The sequence below is a fragment of the Parus major genome, chromosome 9 (assembly GCF_001522545.3).
Source record: "Parus major isolate Abel chromosome 9, Parus_major1.1, whole genome shotgun sequence".
Taxonomy (NCBI): domain Eukaryota; kingdom Metazoa; phylum Chordata; class Aves; order Passeriformes; family Paridae; genus Parus; species Parus major.
The window spans coordinates 2,257,219-2,274,489 of NC_031778.1; the positions used below are offsets into that span (position 1 = coordinate 2,257,219).

Genomic DNA, 17,271 nt, shown 5'->3' on the forward strand with positions numbered 1-17,271 from the left:
TCATTACTGGCTGGCAGAAACTCTTTGTTGCTGTGAACTCACTCAGCACAAAGTTATTTTGTTCATAGTACTGCCACTTCCTTTTCAAATTTGTAAGGTTACTGTGCATCAACCTCCTGCTGCTGAAAATTTGGCACTCTTTTCTCTCAGCTTTTCTTTCCCTAAAGGTGACCATTTAACAGATCTTATCTCTTTTTTTTCTGCACTCCTTATAATTTAAGACACCTGAATTATTTTCTGTAATCCTTCCAGACACTGCTGAATTTTTACCAGAAAATTTATAGTAAGATTTTATATTTGTTTTCCCAAAGGCTCCTCCCCTGTAAATTCTGGCTCAAGGCCACTGCAGTAACAGAGGCATTCGAGGATACCCCAAGTATGTTCTTCCACAGGCAGATGCTCCCTTCTATCCTTAAACTGAATCAAGAAAATATTTATATAGCTTGCATGTTGAGTGCAAAGGTGCTGTATGCTGCTTTTCAACAGGGATCATCTGTTCTGGTTCAATGCAACATTTAAACCCACTGATGGGAAGAGACTGATCAACCAGCCACCAAGAGCAACCATCTATCTACATGTATTTTTGGTCTTTTTGTTTTGTTTTGTTTTTAACTCCTCTAAACTCTGATTTGCTGTTAATTCTATGTAATTTGCCTCCCAGGTGCCAGTGATACCCCTAACTGCAAAGGGCCACAGCACAAGTGGCTGGACAGGCACGGAAAGCCCAACTCCTTCGTATTTTCTCTGTCAGCAAGGACAAGCCCTTGCCAGAAGCTTTCACCTTCTCCTGCCTTTCTTGCATTTCTTCTGAGCCACACAAACTTTTAAGAAACAATACTCAAATGATCTGCCAAAAATAGGCATCAGAGAGTCTCCTTCATTACAACCTGAAACCAGACTCTAAAATACAGATGGTATTTAGAGGATCTTTTCTCAGTATTATCCATCTTTCTCCTTGATGTCTTCACGATTTGTGGAAAAGTTGTCATTGATTTTGATCCAATTTTGATCACAAACATTATTTCTGTGCCTCTTGACACTCCTGCAATTCCATGCATTTTGCACCTTAAACATGCCCCCCTTTCTGTATTTTTCCTGCCTCTATCTGCACTCTTCTTCCTAAAGTTTATTCTTCTATCGCTTTTTATATCACTGTTATCACATTAATTGGTGAGCTTGTCTCCAAGAAATTAACTTGCCTTGAGGCTTTCTGCTTTCTCCTAATGCTTAATCTCTGATCATATCTTGGTTTTATAATCCCTATCAAGCCTTTTATTAGCTTTTGCTTTCATTACTCCTAAAATCACAAAACACAATATGTTGGACTTTGCTCTTGCCTAACAGTTATCCATTCTGAAAATATCAGGTCTGTGGCGTTTTACATTCTCCTCATTTAATGCTTTTCCAGCCACTGAAACATTAGCAACAAGATAAATACTTTATGCTGATGAACTCCTTGCAGCAAGAACAGAGAGAAACACCTGCCTTCCCACATTGCAAACATTCTGCTACCACACATCCCTTTGCATTTCCCACCACGAGGGCAGGCAGGCAAAGGGATTCTGCTGCAGAGACAGGCGAGGGCAATCTCTGGAATCATGGACTGGCAAAGCTAAAGGAAATTTGTGCCTGAGCAGGGCAGCACCCCAGGAGTGCCCAGGGGTCCAGCAGGAAACCCATCCCACAGATGATGGGCGCTGGCAGGAGCAGCAGTGCCGCTGGGGCAGGACGGCCAAACCTCACTGAAGGCCCAAAGGGAAGCACTCAGACCTGGACCTGGTGGGACTGGTCAGATTCCAGTCATTTCTGATCCAACAGAAATCTTCCTCACCTCTTACCCTGTTTCCAACCCCCATCCCCAAACACGACCTGCTGGAGCAGGGCTGTAAATCCCTGCTGGCCCTGCACGAGTGATGGGAACAGCTCACTGGGATTTGGCTCCAGGAGTGTGGGCAGTGTTTGTTATTGTTGGAGTCAGAGGCACAGAGAGTGTGCCCTTACCTCTGATACCTGGCTCTGACATCCAAGAAACCACTGAATTTCATATAACATCCTGAAAACAACTCTTAAGGTTAAATAGAAAAACTAGGAGTGTAAATGTGTAAATTAGAAAGTTTCTTATGTCACTGGGTGAAAAAGTTAAAGTTTGGAGTTTAAAGTAGTTTAGAGAACAGAAGACAAGATGGAGGATTTAGGGAGTTGTCTCTTGTCCTTCTTTCTTCTTCATGTCCTTCTCCTAGAGGGTTTTGGGTGGTAGTAGGTGATTGGATAGAGAATGCTGCAGTGCAACACACAGATGTTGGGTCATTGGGTCACTAAGAAAAATAATTTAGTTAGCACCTGTTAATTGGGTAAATGGACATATAAAAGACCTTGAAGAAGTTCTTTGTTAGTCATTTTGCACTTTTCTATCTTAGTGCACACAGCTCCTTGTACCCTGAGTCCATGTAATGCTGGTAAGAGAAGAATAAACAACCAAGTCTGAACAAGAGAGAAAAAACAGCCTCCCTCTCATCAGTTTCAGTTCAAGGGGAGAAAGAACCCAACCACGAGGTCCATAGTGGGACATGTTACCTCACCTGCTGATCCACCTGCCTGAAGTGCCAGCAACCACTCACATTTCACAACTCTCCTCCTGCTCCTCTGTTTTACTTGAGAGCTGTTTACTTTCACTTTGAATACAAAATAAAATTGACATCAGGAACGATGCATAAGTACAGAGTTTGTCCAGCAATCCAGTAACTGAACACATGAAAAAGGAGGCCAGCTTTAAAACACAAAGACAGAAAAAGAAATAAAGCAAGAGGGAAATGATAAGGAAGGGCTCCTAGCAGGAGGAAGGACAATTAGATTGAGCAGATGAAAGCAATGATGATGATGGCTGGTGCTGCAGACCGGGGCTGGCCTGCATTAGGTTAAGTAAGCTGGATGCAAGCCAGCATCATTGAACAAATGGCATGGCACATTCCCCAGGAATCTGAGGAGACATTACCAATATCTTAAAGGTGACCTTTCACACTTGCTATCCCAGCAAATCAGGCAATTCTCTTGGCTGTAATGGACAAGATCAGCAGAGGCCACTCTCCTGAAGTTATGCACGCCTCATACAAATAGGATTTTTAGTTTTAGATTTAATATCAATTGACTGCACCTCATTTGAGCAAAGTATCCTAAGTGCTTTATTGGTTTATTTCACCCCTTCCCCATTTTAAAGAAAATATAATCTAACCTTCCATTATTCATTATCATCCAGGCAGGCAACAAGAGAAAAAAAGAACCCTAATTTTTAGCCATATTGTCTATTAAAAATGTAAAATGTTTCCTAAAAGGGCAGGCGCATTAATTAAGGCTGCCTCGGGATAAATGAAGATTACTAGGAGTGCTTTGCTTTCCTGGATGAGTTTTCCATTATAATCAAATGAAACCAATTACTGCATATGTAATGGAAACTGTACCTAAGCTGAACATTTCCACTTTTGCAGAAGCTGGAGATTGCATTGCACGAGCTGAAAAAGGTCTCCAAACACTTAGGAAAAGAGAAGGTATCTTTTCCGGGGAAAAAAAAGAATCCCATAAGAAAAACCAACAGTAAATACCTTGGGTACAACTCAAATTGCCCCAGTGTAATTGGGAATCACAGCCTGGATTCCCAGAAGCCATCTCCAGCAGGAAATCCTGAACCTGAGCATTGAACTCCTTTCCGCTTCTTCAGAGAAGAAAATACAGCTTAATTAGGCTCAATTTTCTAAATAATAGTTATCCTCTGTAACTAATCAGGAAAGATTTAAACCAGTATCAGATGAATGCTTGTTTAAATAGTGAAAAACGTTCTGTCTCCCAAATATCATCTTACTCTGCAGGCAACTGAAAGGATTGAAGGTAATACACACTGAGGCAGAGTTTTTATTTTCAAACCTCCTTCACCGTCCTACTGAGCAGCCCCTAGAACACACAACCTTCTTCTGCACATGGAGATTCTGCCAGTCACAGAAAGCAAAGATAACTTCAGGGAAAAAAGAATTAATGGAATTTCAAACACAACAGCATTTTCTGAACTTACTCCAAATGGAAGGAGGCAAATGTTTAAAGGTATTGCTAGGGAATTAAGAAGGCCTCAAATAAAATTATTTGAATAATATTTAAAGAGAATTCTGAGCCTGAAGGACACTTTAGAGAGAATTCTACTTTCAAATCACCTAAAAGCAATACACACTGAGTTCATCCATAATTATCCAATATTCACCTGGATCATGAATTTTACCCCTCAGTAAGCTAAGCAAGTGCATGGTAATTATAAGGCTGATAAAGGCTTTATATAATGTCTGTTTTAGCATTCTGTCCATGTAATCAGCAATGAAGTTCTAGAATGATTTTAGAGGTATTCATCTATAGTCAGATAAAACCAATATACAATAGTACAATTAATATAATTAATAATTATATCAATATAACTAATATAATATTATAATAGTGTGCTTTGATTTCTGGTCCCCTTTTATAAAAAACTCATATAAAAACAACTTTTGGGTGAAAATAGGGGCAGAGGCAGGAGCATTGTTCATGGCATGTTCTAAGTTTAACACTCCTGCAGGGGGCACATTGTGACACCACCAGCTAGACTTTAGCACAATGCAGAGCTGCAGCACATGCAGGCTCCAGAGCCCACTGTCCACCACTCCAGAACCCGAAAAAACTTCTCAGAGGTTTTCCATGTTTCTCTTTGGATGTCAGATGAACTAGAAAGTCTGCCATTCATGAGAAAGACAGGAAAATTATGGCAATAGGAACTGAGTTTTAGCTAAAATACCAAGTGAAATTCTATTAGATTACAAAAAATGGTTGGGGTTTTTTTTATAATTTATGTATGACACTGACCAAGCATGGCTCTGTCAGGTGTTCTACAGTGAAGGGAGCTGCAATATCAGGGATTTTGGAAGGTTGCAAACGCAGTAGCATTTTTCTCCTATAAAAAAACCTTGATTTTTTTAGAAAGACAGAAATTACATATTTAAATTTGTGCATTTCCATCTCTGTTTTCTCCAAGAATTCCTTTACTTTCAAGACAGGCAGATCTATCTGCATTTTTTCAGATTAGTCTCTATACCCTACTTAAGGCCACACTGCTACATTTTTTTCCACTGACAGTTGTATTAACTTCATACAGATGTAGTCAGCTGCATCATTAATCATTTCAGTAATTTCTAGCCTAATCTTCAACACCTTGAGAGAACACCTGCCAGTCATATGCTGCTATAATTTATGTGACAGTTCTACCATCCTAGTTCTTTCCCCTTAATCTACACCACTCACAAAGCTGTTTCCACTTCAAGCACATTTTTATCCTTTACTTATGTAAATGCTGCCAAATAAGTTTGGATTTTTTCACAATTTCTGTATGATAGGGGTACTAATTACAAACCTGTACTACCTTCTTGACGTCTCGGTCAACACAACAGTGAAGGGACTGTAAAATTGTGAAAGTTAATTCTTTTGCCTTTATTTAAAAGCTCACTTTTCTAGCCCCTTACAACAAATCCTGTGGGATGCCCCCATATGTTCCCATGACATGCCACGATAACACTTCATAGATATCTAGTATCACAGACCCCAAATTTTTGTGTAGAGAACTGTGCAGACACGGCAGAGCCCTCTGCTTTACCAGGCTCCTTCTAAAGAAACAAATCCCCCCCATCTCTTTAATTTCAAAGCAGACTCCACTGAACCCCATCATAATTGTCTGTAAAGTCATGGATTATTAAACATGGATTATTGAAGATCTAGTTAAAGACGAAAAACTGCTGCAAAGACAACACCAACTTGTTTAAATGTTTATCCACCAAAGGAGGAAATTGCCAGATGGGAGTAGCAAATAATCAGAGACACTTACCGTAGCAGAGAGCTGCGGTCCGTTCAGCTGCGCGTGCAGGATGGCCTCGTTGATGGAGCTCCAGATCCCCGACACAGCAACCTCCAGCTCGTGGGAGGCTGCCATTTCATTAGTCAGATATTCCAGCGTGGAGATGAACTCCCTCCACTGTGCATCCAGCTCTGCCACGCTGGCCAGGCAGCCCCTCATGACATTGAGACAATATCCCACACAGGGCCTGATGAGCGTCAGGCCCTGGCAGTGCGGGCAGTACTGCATCTTCACCAGGGCTCTGCTGCACTCCTTGCTCACAGCGGCGTGCTCAGTCGTATTTATCACTTCAATGCCCAGGCTCAGGGCCTGGCTCAGCATCCTGCTGGCCCAAAGAGATTTTGACAGCTCTGTAACCATGTTTTTAGAGTAGTGTCCAAAAGGATTTATGTCTTGCCTTGTAAGCCGCAGACACTCCGTATAGTCCTCTGACAGATCTGTAATTCCTGGGTTTATTAGCCGGTTGTACACCAGAGGAAAGAGACTGTCAAAGAACCGCAGTACTGCACTTTCCACTGTGGTCTCTGCGCCCAGAATGTAGAGAGAGATGTCTGTAAAAAGCTCCTTAACAGGCTCTGCTGCTTCTTTTGCCATAGGTCTGTAAGCTGTCTCAAACAGGGAACTCGTGCGGTTTTCAGCAAAGCGAAGCAAAGACTCAAACGCCTCTAAAAAGGGGGCAGGGGAGAGAAAGAACTTGAGGTTAATGGCAGGCACCTGAAATCTCAGTCACAGGACTAACACTGTCCTGAACAGGAACATCAATGGTTACATGAAATCTGCAATATGAATGCAGTAACGGGTATTACAGCTTTCAGCAGTAATTGTGATTAAAGGGACCCAAAGTATTGCCTGTGCATAATGAAGGCAACACGTAACACAACTGTTTTTTCTTTAAAAAGATGACTCTGTTCACACTATCCAGACCTTGAGCCACCAAGGACCCACACAGGTTCCAGGCAAGGGCCGGAGCACAGTCCAGGGCTGTGTAAGATGGTTTTTAGAACTCACTCTGCATTTGGGCAGTTCAGCTGGGTACACTTCCAAAGCATCCCTCAGCTCAACTGTGAGGCAACTGAATACAAACAGAAGCTGAAGGTTTTGTTTCACAGTGCTTGAGTAGGTGGCTGAGAGACACATCCTGCAAAGTACAACTCCAAGATGAAGGAAAAGATGCCATGTGAATAAATCCTCTCCCCATTAACATTGGCCATGTCTGGACACCAGTCAGTGGCTGGGGAGGACCTGACATTATGTCCACTATGGCCCAAAACCAAAGTGAAATAAATGAGAAAAACATTATCTCCTTTAACTACACCATTTGAGTGGCCTAAGAAAAACTAGTATTTAAAAATAGTATTTAAGGAGTTCCACAGCTAACACATTCCAAATGGCTCATGGCAAGTGTTATACACCCAAACCACTGATTGGGGTGCTACAATTCATGGATGGGGCAAGGAAGGGATCAGTTTTCCAGATTATTTTTAATGACACAGAAGACAGTAATCCACACCATTCCCACTGCTTTCTTTGGAAGCTCTCCAACAAAAAGCCTCTGACATAAATGATCCTTGCACTCCTCTGGGTGGCAAGCAGTTCCAGTCGAGGCAGGAGATCTGTCACTCCATACCTCCCAAGGCCTGGCCAGATAATGGGGTTTTGGTCTAATCCTCCCCTCCATTCATGGGAACACGGCTGTGTGATTCCCTGCTCGGCAGCACAGCCCCACAAAGGAGCAGATACAATACACAGCTCCAGATTAGCACAACTGGCAGAGTTCTGCAGCAAAGCCCTCGCCGTGCCTTCCCCAGGACAGCTCCCTGGGCAGCTGAGCTGCCTGAAATGATAAGCATTACAATCCCTTTCACCACAAAGTGGGCTTTAACTAAACAGATAACACATCTCACTGGACATTAACCATCGGTACTTTGTACACACAACCTGCAGAAAAATCACTTCGGCACTCGCACTGGTATTACAGCAACTAATAAAATCCTAGAAATTAAGGAACCAGATACACTTGAGCTGAAAAAGACAACAGTAAGTTCTTGGCAGAGAAACACCTTGACAAGTTTCAGAATGAAGAAGACTTGCAGAGCTGACAATAATTCTGAAAACTGGATCCAGGATAGAAATCCTGACAAAGCTTAAACTGTAGTGCAGCTTGTTGTGTGCTGCTGCATGCTATTAAAAGGGGTTTTTGTTTGCCACATCACCTGTGTTTATTTCTAAACAAAACCAAAACATCATTTTTATCATACTAAAAATTCAATAGAAATATTACAAAACATAAAATCAGGTGCTTAAGTTTCCTCCCTATGCATGGTTCCTTACAGATATTCAGCTTATCATTAAATTACGGGAGCAAGGACTATTGTCTACAATGTCATCAATCTTACACTCTTCCTTTACCTTCCTTATCCATAAAGACACAACTGCAGGCATTGCTCTCCTTACCTGAAAACTAAATTAAAGTCATTTATGGATGTGCTAGTGTCACTATTTTCCTGAGAAAATAAAAGCCCCAGTGAAACATATGAGCAAAACATCTATTGACAGCATACATCCCAAGAAAACACATTTCATCAAATTCCTGGGGTACTAGGTTGCAGGCCAGAAACCACGTAGCATTTAATTTTCAAACCTCTTAACTGTGAAAATTCTGCATTCTGCTAAATAATTATTCTGAGACAAGTATGAAATTACTATATGTAATACTGACATTTATTTTTCACTGCATAAGGGAAAAATTCTGATGGAATAGCTTTATTCCTCCTGCAAAAATAGCCCTCACACCAAAAACACAGCACAAAAATACTGCTGGTGATTACAGATGTGCTGCAAAGCCCTGCAAGGCATCATGTGCTCCCTTATAACCACTGGGCAGACACAAAGTGTGACTCGTGCCTGCAGACAATTACATTTCAGAAGGAAAATATGCAGCTCCTTTTTCATTGTTAAGGCATTAAGAGATGTTTGAGACAATCAAATTACTGTTCTTAGACCTTTAAATCAGAAATAAAGGGGCTTCATGCAGTCAAATGATGTGGCAACAATGTACAGCTTGAGTTGTGGCTGTACAGAGCAGGAGCTGCTGAAGTGACTAATTATGAGCTTTTAATTTTGTGCTTTGTGTGGTACTTTGTACAAAGTTTCCAAACCCCAAGGGAAGTTTACCACTATTTGCAAGACCAGCTTCTCATCTGTACTGTCAAATACAGCAAACTTCAGACAGTTATGAACTCACAAAAAGCTGGATTCTAAACCTAGAGTTACACTGGGGGAATTATTTGATCATCTTTCACTGCCTTTGGCTTCAACACAACCGTACCAGCAGCATGGCATATACTGCAAATATACAGATTCTGAAGAGAAATAAGCCTTAGCTGAAATAATCCAGCATTTGATGAAGACATCAAATTTAGAGGTTTTTTTTGTCTTCCACTAGTTAAAACAAATAGGAAGCTGGAGAGCAAGCTTTGTTCTCATGCTCCTGGGAAGTCCCTTTTTGATTTAACACTACAGGAAAAGTGAAACAACAGTTAGTTTTGAATTCTGAACACCCACTCTGGGGACTGCTTAATGAAAATCAGGCAGCATCACCTTCCAAGGGGAGAATTTTGTGCCAGCATTTCATCATGTGCTCACCAAACACTTGACCCCAGCGCTGATGTGTCTGGACACTCCAACACAGCTGATCAAACCCAGCTCACCTCTGGAAACTTCCACCTGACCTGCTGGGTTATGGGATGAGGTGCTGAGGACAGCCCAGTTTGACAAGATGCCACACTGGGTGTGCTGCTCCTGCAGCTAAAGCATCGACGTGCTGTGCCTCCAGCCTGCTCCCCAGCCCTCCCATGCACTAAAACTGCATTGTGCTCAGCCTCACACACACACACAGGTGGAAAAACATTGCTTTGCATGTACAGCAGTCTTGCCTATTCATCCTGAGCATGGTTTGCAGCAAGAGCTCCCTTCTGACAGAAATACCTCCACCCTGACTCAGAGGACATCTCCCCTCCTGTCAGCCAGCAGCTACACCTCAAATTCCTCATGCACTGAGAATCACAAAGGTCCTGACTTATCTCCCACCAGCTTTTGCACTGTAACATGCTGACTTCTTCAGTGGGATTTGATCCTGATTTAAATCCACTGTGTGTCACAAAATGCAGCAAGAATGGGAGTGTTCTTGCTAAAAAATAATGCTACAGGGAGAAAGAGATGTAGGAGCAATGTGTCAATCTGCTCAGTGCTGGTGTAGCAGCATTTCCCAAGCATCTCCTCTCTTTTCCCACCACCTGGGGGTCTATTTGGGGAAAACCAGGTAGATATTAAGTTTCTCATGTCACATAAACACTGCATTCACCAACTTGCATGACCTCCCTTCAGCAGGAATAGTTGCTTGAGTTTTTTTTACTGCTGCCACCTCTATTTTAGTGTGATCAAGTGCAAAAACTCCCCAAGTTTGTGTCCAGGCCACCACCTCTTTCCCTGCAGCCTTATCCTCCAGACAAGAACCACACATGAATTTTCCACTCTTTCTGCCACAGAAATCTTTCTGGGTGTGTTTATTTTGTCTGAGACAAACACAACCCAAGCTCAAGGAAAGATGTGGGCAGAGGATTCAGTGAAGTGCACAGAGCTGGTGTCAGAGACTGCATTCAGGGCTGCCTTCATCTCATGAGCCCTGGATTTCTTACAGTGCATGGAAGGCAGCAGATGTGCTCTCAGGGAACACACATGGATAGGAGTTTTCCAAGAAAATCTGAACTGACACACAAAGCCATGCTTAGAGCAGGTTCATTTGCTTTCCTCACTCCTGCAAGACCTTCACAAGCTACTGAGATCCTTATTCTGTGAGCAGCTGTGGGGTTCAGGTGGAGAGCATTAGGCAAGGTTAAGCAACCTCCAGTGTGCTGGGTTATGATTCAGCCCAGACCTACATTCTTTTCTTTCCAGAGATCCAACACAGGAATATTAGCATGGAAACAATTTCACCAAAACAAAGACAACCTGAACAGCTCATACCTCTGCTCACAGAGGATTATTTCTGCCCCAAAGTAGCTGAGGCTCAGATATTAAAGCCTGAACCCCCTTGTCTTCAAAAACCAGAGTCACTCACTGCAAACCATGACATGAAAGAGAAGTTACTGCCACTGCCACCAGACTTCTGTGTGCCACTCCAAGCTGGCACCTTGCCCACAGAACCCAGCAGGTAAGACCACCCTGCTCTCCAAGGAATCAGTGATTCATCTGCAGCAACTGACTGCCTGCTGGAATTCCATTTAAAAAATCTAAAAACTCTTGAAAAAAAACAAAAAACTACGGAAACCGTTGTATTATAAACATGACAAAAAGATTTAACAATGCTCAAAACCCAAAACTATCTATACAGAATCTATACAGAAATAACATCTGTGTACATTTTATATTTTGACTGTAATCATGAAAGAAGAATGACAAATTTAAGTAGCTCCATTATTTGCTTGGTCTCTCAGGACCACACTAATATTTGGCTCCTTTCCTTTCAACATCTTGCATTTATTACAGAGTTACAGAATGAATGAAAGCTACACTTGGTTGAACAATGGCTTCCTTTTCATGCTTTTGCATCCATTAAGATTTCTGCATCTTTGCAGCTTGCCAAAATAAAGGAAAACATATTAATATTTTGCAGCAGTAGATTTTAAGTACAAACTGTTTGCAATGTGCTACAGGGAGACCAATGTACAAAGCAGAAAAATCACACCCAGACAAACTTCTACATGGCACACAAATGATAAAATCTATCGCTCTGCTTTTTGGGTGTACAATGATCTCTAAACATGTTGAAAAGAAAATGAACAAAGAGTGCTGGAAAACCATCATTAAACAAGATGACAAGCAGTTGGGTCTGGATTTTTTTCAGATTACTTTAATAAAGGATGTAAGTGCAAAGGAAATTGTACCATGTTTGCAAAGACAGGACTCCAAATCCATTCATTCATTCAACTGCTTTTATAAACAACTTCATGTAACTTTCAGCCTAATTTCAATTCTGTGACATTTTCCTAGAAGAAAAATTTCCAAGCATCCAAAGTTTCCTTATCTTCCTTATTTATCCTCCTGCAAAACACAGGGCCAAAGCTCTTAATTAACACCCTGCTTTCCCATGTGCCTTACTGGCTTTAGAATGGCAGTCTTCCTATATATAAACACAGTTGCTTTGGATGAAGATGATGAAAAATAACATGTTAATAAACATGTCTAATGAGAGAATGATGTCTGCTACATCCTAGTTGACACATCACTAAAACTTGCAGGAAACACAGCAACCTTGATTCCAAAACTATTTTGGGCCAGAGAAAATGCTGGAAGTGCTCAGAATAGAATCTGGGCTGAGCAGAAGCATCTCTCACTTCCTCCTCACCTCCTGTAGGCAGGGCCAAAACAGCTTCAAAAATAAGCAAAGTCAGTTTTGGCAAGAGGAAGGGGAAGGAAGTTTGCATTTACTCACCTTAAGAGTCTTTGGAGTTCATCATTCCTTCACAATATAGACCAGATGGGGAAAAAAGCAGCTTTCCATTAGTGTGCATAAGGACAAGGTCTTTATTTAAGTCTCCCCATGAGCTTGTCTGCATTGACAACATCAGATAAATACCCTGCTGTGTACCTGTTGATAGAAACTTCTGCCTAAGCTGCAAAGAACTCTGTGCCTCCTTCTCTGTTCACATCCAACAGCTATGGACACTGCTCATTAATTAGAAATACACGAGCAGAATTATTCACAGGCTACTATTGCCTCATTTAATCCACTGCTCAGTTCAAAGTGTAACTCAATACTGTTTTTAACTTAAGAAAAAAAACAACCTTATGAAAAGTTTTAAGGGCTTTTAAAAGTTCTAGAAGTGAGACTTTGGGAGCATGAGAACACTGTCCTTCCTGGCCTTTCCTCCAGTGCTGGGAGCTGGGGCAGTGGTGTGTCACAGGAAAAGCCTCAAGCAATGGGAGTGTCAGCCCAGCTGAGCCCCCACCGGAATTTGGGAATGTGGGCAAAGCCACCACACTTGGGAAAACCCATTTCCAAATGTTCTGCTGGAAGACTGATTTCCAAGAGCAGCAACAGGAAACACACCATTGAAGGACCATCTGAAAACTTTTGTCTTGGGATGAAGATTAGTCTTGCTTCTTTTATATGCACCAGTCTACTCTGGCAGCCTTGGCACAGCTTTGCAATTATACAGGAAATAACCACCCCCCTCAGACTGCTGCCCCAGGCAGCAAACCCACACCCTTTGCTCCATAATACAGTCCTACAAGACACTTTCTCCTTTTACTATTTCTTCTACTTTTTATGGAAGTTTAAGGAGTTTATTATGCATTCTTATACAGGGAGAAGAGGGGTGAATATGCAGCTCATTTTGGTGACCCTGCTGTACACTGACTTTGGATTATTTTGGTATTTGATTCTATCAACAACAGAAATAGCACCAGGTTTTAAAGAGAGGCTGGAGAGGCAAAAGGAAGACAGGCAGTAGATGTACAAACCCAGGAGATCCTGAATAACAACAGAATGGGCCAGCAACAAACACAGTCGTTTGCTCTGCTCTGGTCAGTTTGCCATGAAATCACAAATAATGCTCTCTCTAGGCTGTGCTGGGGAATGTATCCAAACTGCTGGAAGTGGAAACCAGAGTGCACATATTTTTTAGATTTAATGGCCTTGGCTTCATAATTTCTTGATAATTTACAAACCAGTAATGCTTAACAAGTTACAACTAACTGCAAAACTATTGGCCAAAACCAGACTAGAGACAGCTCTACACCCTGCTGCCCCAACCCAAACCTGCCCTTTTTAAAGAAAACACTACATGGAAGAGTTTCTAGAAAATAATTGTTATGTTTCACAGAATCAGTTACAGTTTGCTGCCTTGACTTCCACTGTTCACTGCATATTTCACCTTCCAACTTTTTTTTGTAAGTACAATGAATGAGCTGGTAATTAAATTTAGCTGTTTATTATTTCTGTATATTCAATTTCAGTACAGTTGTACATTATTTTATACAATAATAACTTAGGGTGAAATGACTTTTTCCAAGTGAGCAGTCTCAAGCAGAAGTGAGTCAGTTGGCTGGCAGAAGGCTGGAGACCAGATGTGGAATTAACCTTTTATGACACCGCTGGGCTTCTGCTGACAGATAAATAAAGCAAGGAGTTCTCTGGGAGTATTTGTGCAGTAGGAGGCTGATGGACCCCTGGCAACACCACAGTAAGATGATCCAGGAGAGCAATAAAAGCCCTGAGGAGAATGGCTGGACGTGGCACAAAGCTGTGGCTATCGCTCTTGTTCCCCTCTCATCAAAACAGAACTCCTAAGGATGATTCATAAAATTCTTATCTGCCAAGTTCAAACCTGTCAGCTGTTACTTAATAATATCAATTCACAGTTTTAACAGGATTTGCACCAAGATAACTGAAGAACTAACTACAGCTGTGCTTGAGCAACATCATCTGTGCCCTTCACTGGCTTCGCAAGGACGGGTAATTTATAAAGAACACTGCTCACAGTCTTTGAGGAGAAAGGCACGAGCAGTTGTGTATCTGTAGGTAAGCAGCTCGTCACTCAGCTGTAACCATCTGAAGTGATTTGGAGGTTCAACAGCCAGTGGAGCAGAAACAGAGTTATCTGCTTTATTTGATCAGTCACTAACAGGGACAGTGATGACTGGAAGCCACAGCTACAGCAAGCAGCACAAAATTCCCAGGATGGATTCCAGCACAAAGCACTTGCAAAACAAGCCCTGAATGACAACTCTGTAACCATTGCTGTTTCTTTCACGGCAGACCCACAGGAACAGTCAACATTGCTAAAATTAGGACTTATCTAATTAGGCTAACAAAGATTTTGCCACACAAAAAAAGCACCCAGTTTTATTTTTCCAGGCTAAACCCCAGTGTACTGTCGCAAAGATGCACCAGCAGCTGAGAAGACAACATTTTTCATTATAAAATAAAGTTTTCTGGTAAAAAGAAACAGCTTGAAGAGTGTTTTATTAGAAATGAACCATAGATCATCACTTCAGGGGATAAGCTAAACCTCTGGTGTCTTAGCAAGTAAACATCTTGCTGTGGGGTGGGGTGGGTTTGGATTTTTACAAATTTTAGTGTTGTTATAAAAACATAGCCCTTAAAAGTATGTTGGCCTAGCAATCCAAAACTTACATGGCCCTAGACAGGATGAATACTGGCTCTAAGAAATGGATTGCCCTGTTTGGACTCTTTGGAGGAGATACCTATGGTTCCTTTGAATGAGCAGAACCGCCAGCACCAAAGGCCTGCACACCTTTTGTTCCTACTTTGAATACACAATGATTTATTCAGCTTTAACTGAACATTTCTCAAAGCTGATGGGGCTGCTACCCAAGCAGCCAGTGAAGGGTGGAGCTCCAGGTACCATCAGGACATGTCTGATTGTGGGGTGAACTGAGGGGTGACACTGCTCCTGGAGATGACACTTGTCACACACTGGCACCCAAAAATGCCACCATCACTGGGAGATGGTGCAAAACCCTTCCCTCCTTCTTCCTGGGATTCCATAGCCATTACTTTTCCACATGTTAAGCAGTTTTTCAGAGCTGAGAATCACTGCACTACACATGACAGCACAGGGGTAGTTGATAAGTGAAAATAATGCCCTTACTGCCATCTCTAGGATTACGACTTTGAGGTAATCTCCTCCCACAGACTGTGGAAGAACAAGAGGGTGTCACTTTTCCTTGGACTTCCCAAACTACTCTTATCAGAAGGACCTTTGGAATGAACTATTCAGTGTCATCAGTATAGTTTCCAGAACTAAACCAGACTTGTGGGAGAATCTCTGCACATTTGAGATTGCTGTATGGGCTGGCTGGAGTTCCTGAGGCAGCACATCCTTTATCGTGGCACTCCAAATGTTCCAGGCCTTTATGGAGCAAAAAATCCTCTTAACTGGAACCTGTGCCTAGGTAAGGGTGAGGAAAACACTTAAATAACAACATGTTTAAGATATACACACACACAAATATCCAGGAGCAAGCAAGTGGCCAGAAAACCCAAAATGCAACTGTGGACACAAGCTCATGTACAAGTAAAATGTGGCTGTGTAAAGATACTGCTGGTTTACATTGCCTGAGGAGAGGGACTATTCTAATAAATACTACGCAAAAAAAAAGGCAAAAATTGGCTTCTGCAGCCTTCCTACAATGGAAAACCATACAGAAAGTAAAAGCTGTGCCAACTGTGCCCCGTGCCAGGTACTAATACCAGGGAGAGCAGATGCCATGGCTAGAGAAAGAGAGGGCATTTAACGCTGGTGGTCTCTTGGAGCTCAGACTCTGCACAGACACAATTGGGCTTGGCCAGGGAGCCTGCCAGGCCTGCCAAGAGCACTGCAGACAGACTGCTCTCTCTTGTGATGCCTTAGGATTCAGCTTTTATACTTTTCACATATCTGTAATCCTGCAATTCTTTAGTGTATAACTCTAAACTTCATATACAGTGTTAGCTACTGTTCCCCCATTTCACTCAGACACAGCAATTCCTCTCCAGGCCTGGCAATCAAGGACACCTCACTGCCTCAGGCCTGAGAGATGGAAACAAAAGTGATTTGGGGCAGAAAACTTGGGGTAAATGACTTCATTCCCTGAAGCTGGAATTGGAAGATGAACCCCCAATGTGCAAATGGACCAAACTTTTTTAAGTGTGAAAACCTGTGACCCATCATCCATTTCTGGGGGGCTTTTTCTGCCCTAAATGTACCTGAAGGACCTTCAATAAACAGAACTGCTTTTTATTCCCTTAATTTTGTCTGGTCTCTGTTTTTGGGTAGTCCCAAAAGGTATTGGTGGCTTGACTTGCACAGTGGCATCAGTGACCCCCGAGGCACCAAGCACTGGAATTTACCTGTGGAGAAGTGCACAATACAAAACCTATCTTTAGAATCTAGAGGTGACCAGGGTAACCAGGACACTCTAAAACTGCACTGCAGGTTCATGTTTCCTGCAGAAACACACTTCAGAGCTGCCAGTAACTTTGGTACATGAGGAAATGGAGGTATTTATTTGTATATATCTGATGTATTAAATATTGTCAAGAAAGGAAAGTAGAAAATAGTGTAAAACTTGCAGTAGTTATAAAAAAGGACCCAAAAATCCACCTTATGAGTTAATCAGAAAGCAGGAAGATGCAGGAGACTTTTCATTCTTCTGGGAATCTTTTCATTAACAGAAAAGCAACAAGCCAGGGGTCTCTAGAGAGAATTTTCTCAACCCTCTGATTAAGGAGTTCAACTGGCAGTAGGAAAACTAATATGTTTGTTTCATGAGGTCATGAACTATTT

The 17,271-nt window shown here is 41.9% G+C and overlaps 1 protein-coding gene across 1 annotated transcript in view; it reads right to left on the bottom strand.

Annotated features, from left to right (window-relative positions):
* LOC107208993 (glypican-5-like) overlaps window positions 1–17,271 on the bottom strand; it is a 332,448-nt gene that overhangs the window by 247,593 nt on the left and 67,584 nt on the right. Inside the window, exon 3 of the mRNA XM_015638215.1 lies at window positions 5,888–6,582. Coding sequence (XP_015493701.1) covers window positions 5,888–6,582 — 695 coding nt within the window. The remainder of the gene's footprint in view (window positions 1–5,887; window positions 6,583–17,271) is intronic.